The sequence below is a fragment of the Schistocerca serialis genome, chromosome 12, assembly GCF_023864345.2.
Source record: "Schistocerca serialis cubense isolate TAMUIC-IGC-003099 chromosome 12, iqSchSeri2.2, whole genome shotgun sequence".
Classification (NCBI taxonomy): Eukaryota; Metazoa; Arthropoda; class Insecta; order Orthoptera; family Acrididae; genus Schistocerca; species Schistocerca serialis.
This window is the reverse complement of record NC_064649.1, coordinates 35,026,462-35,042,129: the sequence shown is the minus strand read 5'-3', so window position 1 is coordinate 35,042,129 and position 15,668 is coordinate 35,026,462. Positions and strand designations below refer to the sequence as shown.

Sequence of the window (15,668 nt, the reverse complement as noted above, 5' to 3'; positions counted from 1 at the left end):
GATTGATTTCCGTAGAGCGATAAATTATCTTCAGCGATTTCAGGTAGAAAAGTTCCAGCGAGGAGACTCAACGAGATGTGCTTCTGCGAAACGCATATGGTATTACCGTATTCTTTAACTTAGTAAAAAGGAATCGCTAAACCAAACCATAAATAAAAAATCAATTAATAATAATACGCAATCACATTAATAAAACGCTCATTAAATAATAGAGAGAATAAAAATTAGAACTTTAAGGTAACATTCCATTTCGTTGTGAAATGCCATGGTAGGCCTACACTCTTAGGCTCTTCGAAAAATGGATGATATTCTTGCGAATATAAAGCGGAAAACTGTTATCTTGTTAACTGAGCTGGAATGGAGCTAAACGCTGTTGCCAGGCTTCTGTTAATTCAGAGCCAAGAATACGAGTATACACTTGAATTGCACCACACATGGGTACGATGGTGAATGTAAGTCGTCATTTTCTGTCGTGGACATGTTATTCTGTGCAGTCACTGTTGGAAGGTGTTACGGTGGCCCCCCCAAGGAATAACCGACGAGCCTACATTAGCAGTTACGTAAAATGTAAGTTAATGGACTTACTCTGTTGTATATGGACCAGAGAGAAAGAGGACCCTGGTGCTCACTGTAAAGTACATTGGGTAGTGTCTGGGAAGCCTGCATACTCAGTTCGCTAGACAAACAATCAAACAAGTCATATTAATGAGTTTTATTACAATTAATTAAGTACAATATTTAACTATGCCAATTACACAGATGTATCGCAAGAAAAGGGCGGCATACGAAATTAAGTGTTTGCAGTGACTGCTGACCTCTAACTGACAAGAGTCTGTCCTGAACTGCTACTGAAGTCGCTACCATTGACGCTGCTATCCAAGTGGGTAACCTTGAAGCCGCTTCTGAACTGGGCCGTCACCAGTCGGTCGCGGCGCTTATTTCCTCTTCACACAGGGGCCGCACTTAATTTCGTATGCCGCCCTTTTCTTGCGATACATCTGTGTAATTGGCATAGTTAAATATTGTACTTAATTAATTGTAATAAAACTCATTAATACGACTTGTTTGATTGTTTGTCTAGCGAACTGAGTATGCAGGCTTCCCAGACACTACACAACACGCGTTGTCGTCCTGGAGGGAAGTCCGGCCAGCGTGCGACTGGCTGACTTCTTCTCATAGCCTTCTCTTCTCTTTCCTTCCCGACTGGCGTTCCGGCGCTTCATTTACGCCGTAACACATTGTATTAATGGTTAATCTGACAATACACAGTTGAAATGATGTAACTCAGGTAATGAATGCTTTACGTTGTTTGAAGACAGAAACGAGCTCTTTTTCCAGCAATTCACGAAATATTCGGGGAAGAGGATCCAAGCATGGTGAAGAAAGTTATTAACTGGCACTGACTAGCAGGACCAGCTCTACAGGATAAATTTACAGGTGACCGTAGTATCCAATAGATACTAGCAAACAAGTCGAATCTAGAAAAGTCGTGTTCTGTGCCGGGAGGATGTATGTAACTGCTAGGTTTTACTTCTCCCTGTGAGCACTAGGCACACGCGATAGAACTGGTGGCTAAAACTCCAAAAAGACTTCAGTTGGCTGTAGTGGAATGGTATGAAGAAACTGAAGAGGAAGGGAATGATAGTGAATGCAGAAAAAAGCGAAGTAATGTGAGCTTCAAAACTGAACAGACGGGAAGAAGAACTCAATATACTCTGTAGCAGCAAGCTTCTTGAAAAAATAGACAATTTAGAATATTTTCACACCATACTAGGTACTAACGGGAGAATAGAACAAGAGGTACTAAACAGAACTAAGACTGTACTATCAGACGCATTAGCAGGAAAGAAAGAGGCAAGTATGAAAATTAAAATGCGAATTTAGGTTGAAGTTAAGGCACTAATTACAGTGTATGGTACGGACAGATCGGCACTACAAGAGAAATATGTATGCAAGATTACTGCCACACTAATGGAGGTAATGAGGAGAGCAGTAGGAAAGACAAGAAAATATGGAGTTAGAAATGAAATAATTCGAGAAAAATCTGAGCAGAATAAAGCAATGAGTGTGTTGGTTGAGGATAAACAGTTGTCTTCGAGCAGCTCCCATACACTGCAAACTGGACCCCATTCAATTTTCATCTGCTTCCAAAACTTAAAGAAGACCTTTGAGGACTTCACTTTGATAGTGATAAAGCGGTGCGAGCAGAGGTGGTGGAACTTTGTTCGTCGCCAAGGTGACTATGTTGAGAAACATATGTAGACATGAAGAAAAAATATGTAGAGCGTTAATAAAGTTTGTTTAATTTACAAAGGTTTAAGAATTTTCACATAAAGAATTCGGAGGCTTTACTTTTCAACAAGCCCTCATAATATTACTACATTGTCACGACTAAACAGCTAAAATGATTGTGATAAAATTTGATGTGGAATTAGCCTGAAGCCTCAGGAAGGACACAGGGTACTTTAGAAAGTAAAAAAACATAAAAAGTCCTAAGAGAGTGAAGTAGGAAACAGATCATCTTCTTTCACATCAGTGAACATAGGCCGTGTTAAAAAATTATTAAATTTGTTGCATAATGTACAGCTACTTGAATAGCACGGTGCACAGACGCACGCTGCTGCTGCACATGCCACGTCGTCATCGTGCGTTGGGGCAGTTTGGACACAGCTGCAGTCGACAGCTGTGCGTAGCCGAACAGGCAGACAAGTGAGGGTAGCTGACGTTGTAGCACATACAGTACCTTAGTTACGCATCACCACTCATCAAAACAAAACTATCGATATGCACGTAACAGGAAGTGTGCAAAAACATTCACGAAAGCACAGCATTTCCTTCATTTCCAGCACAAGAGCTACTGGTTTACTCATTTTCAACTACGGTACTGTGTTTCCCATCTTGTTTATCAACTCCATTCTATAATGTCAGATTTAGGTAGAAGAGGCATGTCGCACATGCGATGAGCATGTTTCTTGAAGTTTATTTTGCTTTCCAGAGGCACTCTGTTGTTGCCTCTACCTTCTGCATATGCACCTCACGTTCATTTATCAGTGCTATCCTCCGTCTCTTATTCACAACCGTTTATCAATTTTAAATTCCTCACATGTTTGCAAGGTTTTCTTTTTTTTTTGGCATTAGGGAAGCAGGTCAAAATTTTCGTCAAAGCATTTTATGTACATATACCTTTATATCCCAGAAAGAAAAACGTGTGCAGATCATTTCAACGTGAAGCAATATGCTGAAAACACTCTCACACTTCTTCTTGTTCTGCACACAAACTTTAATTTGAACCTTGGAACGACAACTATGTAATGCACTATTGAGATGTGACCTACTTCTGTCGTCTGCAGATTTTTGCCTTCGGAGTCTTCATGGCGGCATGTCTGGATAAACTATTCATGGTTTTCAGGCGACCTCAGTTCGGATAAAATGATGAAACTTCCGATGTCAACTCTTAGCAGCTGTGGGCCACCGCCGGACTGAGTGACGTTACTGAACTGAAACTGTCGATCCCGCCTCACTACAAGCATGTGTCTTTGTGTTATCCAATGCCCGCACTAAATCTGCAGCTTTACTGTAAATCTGAAACTCGAAATCCCAGTCCACCATACATTCGACACTCGATGGGCAAGGGCCACTGCGTTACTGAACAGAGGTCTCACTCGTTAGAAGTACACAAACACGTTAGCAAATGATGTGGAAACACGCACTCCAGCACAGGGCAGATGTTGCTGTTCCAACTATAAGAAGCAATGCATAACTCAAAAATTGTAAAAGTGGACATGGTAAACGTTTTTACTCAAGCGTGCATATTAAAATCGCCAGTATTAAAAGAAATTGTGGTCTAAAGTAACAAGATATCCAAACTTTCGAAAGACAGTTGACTCAGTAGCACACCAACACTTGTTAACCATTATATGAAGTACAAAAAAATTTTCAGACTGGATTGAAAATTTTCTGGTAGGAAGGATGCAGCATGTTACCTTCGATGGACAGCTGTTTGCAAATTTAGAAGTACTTTCAAGCATCCTAAATGGTAGGAAGTTGGCACCCTTATCTGTTCATATTGTATATTAATAACCTGGTAGTCATGGACTTTGGGAAAACCTGAACAGAAGAGAACTGAAGCATATAAGATGTGGTGCTGCAGAAGAATGTTGAAAATCAGATAGACTGATAAGGTAAGGAACGAGGAGGTTCTTCGCAGAATCGACAAGGATATGACTATATGGAAAACACTGACTAGAAGAAGGAACAAGACGATAAGATACCTGCGAAGACATCAGGGAGCAACATGGTATTAGACGGAGCTGTAGAGGGTAAAAATTGTAGAGGAAGACAGAGATTAGAATACATCCAGCCAATAACTGAGGAAATAAACTTCAACTGCTATACTGAAATGAAAAGGTTGGCACAGGACAGACCGCATCAAACACTTCAGAAGACTGAAGACTGACGACTAAAAAAAAAATTATTAAAAGTGGTAAAGCTATCTCTAACTTTTTGCAGATGACGCAGTTAACTACAATGCAGTATCTGAAAAAGAACTGGCCAGATATTCAGCGATATCTGGGTAAGATTTTAAAGTGGTGCAACCATTGACAATTTGGTTTAAACGTCCAGGAATGTAACATTGTGTACCCTAAAAAAGAAAAAAAAGATTGTCATATCAAATGACTAAATATCAGTGAGACACAACTGGAATCAGTCAACTCGTATAAATGCCTAGCTGTAACAGTCTGTGTGCATTTGAAACGGAATGGAATGATCACACACGCCCAGCCACAGACAACGCCCATGGCAGACTTCCACTCACTGATAAAATACTAGGGAAATGGAACCAGCAGGCAAAGAGGTTGCTTACAAAACAGTCGTGTGACCCACTGCAGAGTATTACTCAAGTATGACAGATACATATTAAATACACTGTCCAGTCACATCAATACGACCACCCGTCGAAAGACTCGAATATCCACCGCTTGCAATGCAGACCTTGAAAGACATGCAGGAAGCGAGTCAGTGAGGTTCTGGAAGGCTACTGACAGCTAATTGAAACCGTGTCGACTCCAGTGCCTTAGTCAGCTGTGCTAGATTTCTCCGTTAAGAATCCACGGTGGGTACAGCCCAACAGAGCCTGGGGAATTTGGTGGCCAGCCGGGGGAGTACAATAAACTCATCCTGGTGATCTCTGAACCACGCACATACACTGTGAACTGTGTGACACATTTCGTTGTCCTGCTGGTAGGTGCTATCATACCAAGGAAAAACGAACTGCATGTAGGGGTGGGCATTGTCCTCAAGGATAGACGCACAACTGTGTTGATTCATCGTCCCTTCCAGAATGAGGAGATCAAGCAGGAAATGCCGCGATGACATTCCCAATACCTTAATGCTCCCTCCTCCAGACTGAACCCTTCTGCTGCACACCGGAAAAGTTCGGCCTGTGATTTGGCATTTTTTTAAAAGTTTTATTGCTATGTGCTGTCAGGCAGTGGAGGCCAGCCCAGCCAATGTTCTGATCGAGTGAACCACTGGAAGGTATTGTTCACATTATATCAAAACATTCCAGCCAGGAGGGCTTGCTACACTAGGACATGGTCAAAGCGTGCAGAACTGTCAACAGTGTAACATGGGGTTACGAAGAGTGAGGTAATATTTTGTAATTCAGACACTGGCAAATTTAACTGGGCCTACAAAGCTGTGCGTGAGCAGTAGAGCGAACTAGGAAAATCTGACGTGACAAATAGAATGAAGCAACCTTACAGTCCCACTTCAGTATCACTTTGACAGAAGCTTAGCTATAATGGTACAAATAACCGAGTTTAGTTCAAAGAATTCCGTCTGCATCTTGAACCTGAGAGAATGGCAATATTTTGTGTTTCAAAAAAGGCACGACTCTCCGCTAGTGATCTAAATTGGTTGGCAACTTGCCACTGATTAATTCATCGAGTGCTGGCATGAGGCACACCATATCTGTGGCGTGGCAGCTGCGAGACTCGGGGAAGTTTCGTCAGCATGGGGAGATGAGTCCCAGCTGGCCTCTGTCCTCTGAGCAACTTCAGGTAGCTGACTGCAGGCTGCCTGTGATCCGGCTGGGGGAGGCACTACCTTGTGACCTCCTAGCCACCTAGGTGTCTTCGGCCACCATCCTGGTCTAACACTGTGAGGTGACCAGGGCATTACCATTGTTTCACTGCACACCCCGACATAAATCTACCCACTCCCTCACCATTTCTCTCGCCTATCATGACACATAGCGACCCAGAATAGGCCAGTGCCAACAGCCATATGTCCGAAGGAGCATAGAATATGATTCGGATATCCAGTTGTGGTATTGCCATTCAAATTCCATCCTTCATCATCAGAGCATAGCAGTAAGCGTGGGGCCATGACCTGGGCACCTGCTGCTGAGACCCATACACAGCAACGTTTGCTGAAAGGTCGTTGAGGAGACGCTGTTGGCTTTCCCTTGGTTGATATGGGTGGTCAGGTGCTCAACAGTTGCGTATCTATTCGCCCACGCACATCTCCGTAGCCATCGTTCACCAATCACCTATTGGCTGTGGTTCAACGCAGTTGCCCTGACTCCAGTTTTGTATAGTGCCATTTTGCTGTGCATGCCGTACTTTAGCCACAGTGCTACGTGACTACTTTACAGACTTAGCTGTTTCGGAAATATCTCCACCCTTGGTCCAAAAGTCAATGATGATGCCCTTATGGACCGCTCCATTTCTGGCCACGCGGGGTAGCCGCGCATTCTGAGGCGCCTTGTTACGGCCTGTGCGACTCCCCCCATCGGAGGTTCGAGTCCTCCCTCTGGCATGGGTGTTTGTGTTGTCCTTAGCGTAAGTTAGTTTAAGTTAGATTAAGTAGTGTGTAGGTTTAGGGACAGATGACCTCAATATATTGGTCCCATAAGACCTTACCACAAATTAAAAATACGAAAAGAAATTTCTCCACTTCTGCATTACGTCAATGACTGCACTCTTTTCCACACAGCCTCCCTTACTCCCTTTATACACCTTCCACTGCTATTGCTCCCGCCTGCCATCGGTGAATGGCTACTGCATATTGATGGCAAACATAAGTGATGAGCACGTTAATGTGACTGGACTGTGTAGGACGCACAAGAGCTACTGAATGTATACAGAGAAGGGCAGCAAGAATGGTGAAAGGTTCGTTTAACTCACAGGCTCACAGAAATGCTGGAAGAAATGAACTGACATGACTTGAGGATTAGACTCCAAGTATCCCATAAAAGCCTACTTACAACCAGTACTACGTGTATAGGAATTAGTATAACTACCTACACATCTCTCCCACAGCGACTATGAAGATAAGACTAAACCAATTATGGCATCACAGAGGCATTTGAACACTAAATCTTTACACAGTATCGATTTAGGTGCTGAAAATAATGAAAACGCTGAAACACATGTCTGTCCTAGGGTTAAAGATTTAGTTTGAGTAACGACTTGCATACATATTGGCTAATTAATGTAGTGTTATTGTACCATACCAGTTACAGAGCTAACCGGAAAATCTGTTTCTTGTCGATTTACAACTCCTGTGGTATTGTAAATTTCTGTTACTGAGTACTTGGTCTTTCTCATACTTTCCATCCTTCATCGTACATCGCTTTTGGCTGAAATTTAGGTAGTTATTCGCAGAAGCTAAATCATTAGCATTGTTATTACAAGCGTTACCCAAAACTATTAAAGGGTACAACACTGTGTGTTAGTTTATAATATCTACAGAAGTACCCGGAATTAGAAGCAGTGTGAGAAAAAGAGAGAGGAGGGAGTGGAAATGAAAAATACAGATGAGGGGAAACCATACATAGGCTTGAGGAGGGTCGTAGGAATTACCCCTTCCACACCTGTGAACTATAACACACAGGTGTAAGGGAGGGTGCCTTTTGGAGCAAAAATTTAAATATGTTGGTATAGGGCTAAAAGCAAGCTGGAGCTGCCAGAATTATTGAGATGCTGAGATATGGTGGAGGCAATGGCAGTGGGAATGAAAGACAAAAGGAGCGATTGTAATTGAGAGAGGAGCAGGGGTAGCGGGATATACTCTAAATCAATGGGAGAATAAAGGAGACTGTTAGTAAGAGATACACATAGACAGGGAAGTGCTGACTATGAAGGCATGAAGCTGTAACTACAAAGAGAGACTGGGTAAAAGGATTTACAACAGTCTGCATCAAAAGAGGGCGGATATGTTCGCTTGCCAAAATATTTGGTAAGGAAGCTGGAATGAGTACTGAGGCAGCTGGTTCCCCAAATTTTCTGTCAGAGTCTTTTAAAGAGGAACGTATTCGCCGTTTTTGTGCTCCACAGGAGTATTCTTCCGCTGGTAACTGATTACTTGGGCAGCCAACAGCTAAATTGGGTAGGATATAAAATCAAACTGGTAACAGCTAGAAAAGTGTTTCTATAAAGGTGAAGTTCGACAACAGCTATTACAGATGCGTTGGAAAGCCTTTTTGAAAGTATTTCCTTGGAGTGTAACCTTATATGGAAGTGCAAAGTGGACAGTAAAATATATACACAAGCAGAGAATACAAGCATTTAAAATGTGGTGCTACAGAAGAATGCTGAAGATTTGATAAGTAGGAGAGAAGAAGAGGTACAGTATCGAATGGAGAAGGAAAGAAATCTTGACCCAACTTCACTAAAAATAGGGATCAATTGATACAACACATCATGAGATGTGAAGAAATAGCCCATTGGATCGTACAGAGAAGTGTATGTCGTAAAAACTCTGGAGATGCCCCAGGGTTTGACTATGAATATCAGGTTCAAATGTGTGTAGTTTGCAATATCTATGCAGAGATGAAGAGGTTTGTGCAGGGCAGGGAAGAACTGCATCAAGCCAGTGTTCAGACTGAAGACCACAACATCAATGACATTTCCTGAATGCCTCAGTGGGACACTATCAGACAAGAGCTGAGCAGACACCCAACAGCTGCACTAGGGATGGCTTCTGAGCTCCTGCCTTCACCCTATGCGTCGCACGCTGAGCTTACCTGGAGTAGTTGGCCTGGAGCAGTTCCACGGCGACTGGTGGTGGCAGCTGGCCCGCGAGAACGGCGATGACGTCACACACGGTGGCAGGGTGGTGTGGGTAGGCCTCGCCGTACTGGCCCATACGGTTTAGCAGCTCTGGCAGCCAGATGAGGAAGCCGTTGGAACTGCAGGTTGGTGGGTTGATGCACATGTGAGAAATAGGTCATGAATGAGTACCTGCATGTTGTGACAACTTGCTGATCTGACGAATGTGTTAGTAAAAGCAGCCAGTCATGAAATTTTAATTATGAACTCGAAAAAATGAAAATCGTGTAATGAGTCTCTTATTTATTTGCTGGTACACATCTGCAGTTCTGGTACACACTGAAATCCCTGAACAATTGTATTGTAGCATGTTGCGAGAAAACTGATACCAAACAGTGCAGGCAGTTGATAAATTAGAGACCTGCAAACAACAAATATTTATACAGTGTAGACCTTCACAGCCAATGTTTACTTCAGTTAAATTTCTGAACCAAGGGTATTCCCAGATGTTTCACCTTTGACTGTGAGAGATACCTTCGGAGGTAAAACAGCGACTCCAAAGAGGTATCCCACAGTTGAAATTTCAGAGAATACTTTTATACGTGAAACAAGGCCTCTTAGCTTGGAAGTTTTAGGTGAATTGAAACAGAAAGCTGCTTACAGAACTTAAATTTTTGAGATGATAGTTAAAATGGTGCGACTACCCCTTGTAGGTTGACAAGTAAAATACATTTTGTGGCTGAAAAATATGACACATACTGGCTATTTTCACAACCAGATATTTACTTTCTCCTTTATTTTAGATGTTCCACCCATAGATTCTTGGTGCAGCACAATAACCTCACCCATCTTGAAGTGTCACAGCTATGCATCATAGAGAATAGAGTGATTTGAGCAATAACATTGATCTGATCACACATAGGATTTTCTCTGGCAGCCATGGTTTGGCCTTGGAAGCATCATCATTTCAGCACTGAGGAGTTAATTGAAAATGGCTATCAGCTGAAACCAGCAGAGAGTTAGTTGTGTATCCATTTTGCACATGGTAGGATAATGCAGTCCACATCACAAAATGGTTCACACTTTGGATCCAGTCGTCAGGCAGACAGGTCTGCGCTTAAACATAGATCTCCTGTCTGTTGCTTCATCATCACAGAACTGAGAAATATAGCTGACATGACAAATTCACCTGAACCTAACACAGAACGCTGTGCATCAAAATCTATAGCTGCAGCTGCTGTGCATTGGTTGGAGCAAAGTGTTTGTAGAATTCTTCGGTGAGGCCTCAAGATGCAGCACTACAGTACAGTGATCACGAAATAACTGAATGTAAGGGATTTTTAAATTTGTATGACATTGAGTCGATACGATGTTCTGTTTGGAATGAAGGTAGAGCCAGGCAAATCTGCACTCTCTGGCACTCGCTTCTATTCTGCATTAATGTTTCCGTTTTCAGATTATTGACTGTGGCCACGAAAATATAATACTGTTTCCTTTTTTCTGTTTCACCTGCTTTTTTAGCCCATTTACTTCACTATCTAGATTCAAAGATTAAAAACTGCTGACGATTAATGGCATTCATTGTAAAGATGTAGAGGAGGTACCGATATATTGAGTACAGGCCTCAACTGAAACATATGAAGACAACTATTTGTTTGAAAAATACAATTATAGTCAAGTAAATATTAAGCTACGAATACTAGGTTAATATGCACTGTTTAATATAGGTTTTGAATCAGAACCTTTTTCAGAGTAGCGACTATCCTCCTAATTTAGTAAGTTACATTTATCTGCTGAAAGAACAAACAGTCGGAAGCAGTGTAGCCACACATTATTATGTATATATAGGGTGATTTTTTCCACTGTGCACAAACTCTAAGAGTTGATCGATGAGAGGATAAGGATCAAAAAAGGTCTAATGAAATTATGTCTGGAAATGCATTGAGACCATTTATTCAAGTATATACTGATACAGAGGCTGCGGTCTAATATGCACTGTACCATGCCTCTACAGTTACAGTAAATGTTGTAAAAGGTTTCCATGTGTCTCAACTCATGCGTGTAACCACTATAGCATGTTGTATCTCAAGCCTTCACATCGGCCAGGCTACGTATGAACAGTATCAAAGGCAGCATGAAAAAGTTGCTCCAGCATCTCCACATTAGGAATGGGCTCTGTATACATGATACTTTTGAGATGTCTCTATATCCAGGAATAAAATGGTCTTAGATTCAGTGAACGAGCAGAGCATGTAACTGGATCCCTCGACTGATCCATTGAACAGGGAAGACATGATTGAGATGCATCCAGATGTTAATGACAAAGTGGGCTGGAGCACCATCATGGAGCAGCCACATAACCCCTTGAATCATCAGTGGCACCTTTTCCAGCAGGGAAGGCAAAGTCACCTGCAAGAAACGCTGATAATTCCAGCCTGTTAGGCGATGTGGAAGGAAGACTAGTTCCAAAATATGGTGGCCAGTTATCCCAACCCACACAATCTGGCTCCACTGATGCTGATGTTACACTGTCTCTATATTATAGGGGTTTTTCATACTGTCCCACAGATGACTGTTATGGGAGTTGAGGATACCACTCTGTGCAAAGGTGGCCTCACCTGTGAGTAGGACAGGGGACACAAATCCTGGAACTGTTGTTGCCTGGTTAACAAACAAGTGACAAAACTGCCCCCGATGTGGGATGTCTGTCGCTAGTTAGCCTTGCACACGCTGTAAGTGATAAGGGTAGTAACAATTGTCATGGAGAATGTGTCACTCTGGCAGGCTAACTGCCTGGTACTGACACAGCAGGCACCTTTCACAGTGTTAATCATATTTCTATCCAAGTCTGGTGTGCGAACATTTCAGATACATCCATCATGATATCCTGCTTCCTGAAACGATCCTGTCCTAGACAAATGGCGAAACACTATCGCAAACATTGAATGCTGTGGTTGTTGTCAGTGGGGATAGGTCTCCTGATACAACCTTGCTGCCTGTCGCCCATTGCCATTAGCCTTTCCATAAGTAAACACCATCTCCACGCGTTGTCGATTTTAATATGGAACCATTGTAAACAGCGCTGTATCACATCCACTACAAGGTGATTCAGCAAGGGAAGTGAATTGGACACAGCATTACGAATTACTAAGGCAGGAGAGGGCACTAGGGTATGATGTGTAAAGAACAGTACCACCCTCTAGGAGGAAACCATACATACTGTAACTGTGGCTGCATGGGACAGTGCATATTAGACTGCAGTCTCTATAACAAAGCATGATTGAATAAATAGTCTCTAGCATGGGAACCATACATTTTCGAACATAAGTTCATTAGACCTTTTATGTTCTGTACCCCCTCATTGATCAGTCCCTAGAGTTAGACACAGTGGAAAAATCACCCTGTGTATCACCGTTTGATATGAATGGCTCAATTCAGGATGGGAAGGTGTAGGGCTGAGGTGCTCCATTCTTCTGCTGTGTCTGACACTGAGAACTGATTGAATCTTTCATGTACGCCTGCATCTCCGCTACTGGAAAAAATGCGACACCCTCAAGGACCTTTTTCACTGGCACAGCGTATAATAAGTGCTTATGGATGGGTTTTAGTGGTAGTGATTGTTTTGTCGCAGTCATTGGCCATTAGGTAGTGCACGGATGTGCACCCTGTGTTTTGTCTCTGCAGGTGGCAACTGTGCAGAGTTTATAGATGAACAGTGCAACATTCATTCTAGGGTTCGACCATGCCTCCTACTGAACAGTTTCACCCATATGAACAGTATTTAATTGTGTGCTTGCAGGAAGGTGGATGGACGTCATGATGGACTGCTGCACATGTTGGGCACAGTGCATCAGTGGTGTATCATTGCTTTCAACAATGGTCTGTGCAACATGTCCACACCTGTACACCAGGCTCTGGATGTATAGACACACGTCGAGATCGATGCATTGTGCCAGCAGCAGTGGCCAACTCAACATCATCCAGGTAAGAAATCTGGGCACATGTTTCACCAGAATCTCTGCTTGCAACAGGACTCTGACCACAGATCTCGCAGGACAGACTATTACCGACACCACGGCACTGCCAGGCACAGCTACTCAGATATTATGAAAGAGTCAACTGGAGAGTCCAATGATGCTTTGTCTTCAACGATGAGAGCAGGTTCTGTCTGAATGCAAGTGATGGACATACACATGTATGGTGTAGACCTGTTGAGCTGCCTATGCCAGAGTGCACAACACATGGGTCCCATACCAAGTTTCATGGTGTTACAAGTCACAGTCAGATTTGGGGTTTCCGAATGGTAAAGTAACCAGTAAATTTTTAGACAACATAGTTGTATGGAGATAAACAGCGATTAATTTACTTATAATCAATCATTCAAAATGACAGTCACAATCGCATTATTTATTTTGCCGCCAACCGGTTTCAACCCACGATGGGGTCATCTTCAGGGCAATTTACACCATTTGGTCGCTCGCTGGAGTCGTCACCCTGCCTGTCCATAGTTGGTCTCAATGTGTAATTATATACTCCTACAGCGATGAATGACAGTAGGAGCAAAAGATAGGTTCTGGCTCACTGGGTCAATCCCTGCCTCAGATAGGTACGAAAATCACATTACTATGCTTTTATCTACTTAGTTTCAGATAAGTTTTAATTTTTCCTTTTTTTAACCTTTTTTAAATCATATTTACTTTTTGCAAAACCAATAAGTATTTTCCTGTATAAATGGGAGTTGACATTAAAATGAGTGCTACAAACAAAAAGAAATATTCTATAACAGAACGTTTGGGAAATAAAGTAAAACCAACCAATGAAAGATTTCGATTATGGTTACTAACAAAATTCAAACAATAATAATGTTGTTACAAATATTGGAGATATTATCTTTACAAATGTGGAACAAAGATTAGAAGAATTTAAACCGATAACAGAATCTTTTTTGTGATAATATTATGGTTATTAAAATAACAGATTTTATAGATTGCGAAGGAGAAATGAAAAATGCAAAGCTCTTTGAAAAAAAAAAAAAAAACAGCATGTGGTAGTTTTAACAGCTTTTTAAGATCTAGATTTTCTAAATTTAATCTGGCTAGATATGGAGTTAAAGCCAACATTCCATATTTATTAATTTCAATACACAAATAATTAAAGGAACTAAACAAATTATTAGCAAAGGAATAAAAATTATCCAAAAAAATATAAAAATCCTATCACTTTTCCATACAAACAGAATTAGCAGATGTTAAACCCGAAACACTTTTAAAAGAGATACCAGAGATTTTGGAAGAACTTAAAAAGGAACACTACTATTTGCTGGATTTAGACATAACACAAGATTTTTCAGGAATTTTTAACAAAGGAGAAATGTGCAAATATTTAACAAATAATTTTAATTTTCAAAAACAAGGAGAATGTAAAGAAGACTGTGATGTTATAGTAAACAACGATAATTCTGTTGGAAAAGGCTGTTTAACGTGGATAAATTCTAATTCTACAGAGAAAATATACAATAAACAGGAGTTAACAAAAGCTTGGAAGCCATGATATAGATTTTTTACATTGCCTAGACAGTAAATTAAAGGAAACATTCGCTTCTAAATTAGCTGAAGAAAATGGAATTACAAGACTGGAAACAACAATTTATAATTACATTAATCCAGATTTCCAAAGAGAACAGGAATTCAATCCATTAACAGACTGTTTAGAATTAATGACAAACACCAGCAAATATTTCGATAAAGCTCAGTTTATTCTGTTCCACTATCTAAAATGTGGCAAAAATTTACCGATTCGTTATTGAACAGTTGTTGTCTTATTTACAACAATCTCTTGCAATATATCTAGTGGGGCAACAAATACACGAAAAAATTAAGTGGAATACAAATAAAAATTAAAACAAAAAATAACGAGGAAACAGAAAAATTAGTTAAATTTGTTTTATTTGCTTTTAGTTTTAACTTTGGATTCCGTAGAAATGTTGGAACACGTCAGGCAATACTGACCCAGCGACGTACTTTAGAAGAATGATTAAGGAAACGCAAACCTAAGTTTCTAGCATTTGTAGACTTAGAGAAAGCTTTTGACAATGTTGACTGGAATACTCTCTTTCACATTCTGAAGGTGGCAGGGGTAAAATAAAGATGGTGAAAGGCTATTTACAATTTGTACAGAAACCAGATGGCAGTTATAAGAGTCGAGGGACATGAAATGGAAGCAGTGGTTGGGAAGGGAGTGAGACAGGGTTGTAGCCTCTCCCCGATGCTATTCAATCTGTATATTGAGCAAGCAGTAAAGGAAACACAAGAAAAATTTGGAGTAGGAATTAAAATCCATGGAGAAGAAATTAAAACTTTGAGGTTGGCCGATGACATTGTAATTCTGTCAGAGACAGCAAAGGACTTGGAAGAGCAGTTGAACGGAATGGACAGTGTCTTGAAATGAGGGTATAAGATGAACATCAACAAAAGCAAAACGAGGATAATGGAATGTAGTCGAATTAAGTCGGGTGATGCTGCATGAATTAGATTAGGAATGAGACACTTAAAATAGTAAACGAGTTTTGCTATTTGGGGATCAAAATAACTGATGATGGTCGAAGTAGAGAGG

General features: G+C 41.1%; 1 protein-coding gene across 1 annotated transcript in view; it reads right to left on the bottom strand.

The window, feature by feature from the left end:
• Window positions 1-15,668, bottom strand: part of LOC126428328 (synaptic vesicle glycoprotein 2A-like) — a 781,198-nt gene that overhangs the window by 32,845 nt on the left and 732,685 nt on the right. Inside the window, exon 8 of the mRNA XM_050090263.1 lies at window positions 9,032-9,196. Within this exon, the coding sequence (XP_049946220.1) occupies window positions 9,032-9,196 (165 nt within the window). The remainder of the gene's footprint in view (window positions 1-9,031; window positions 9,197-15,668) is intronic.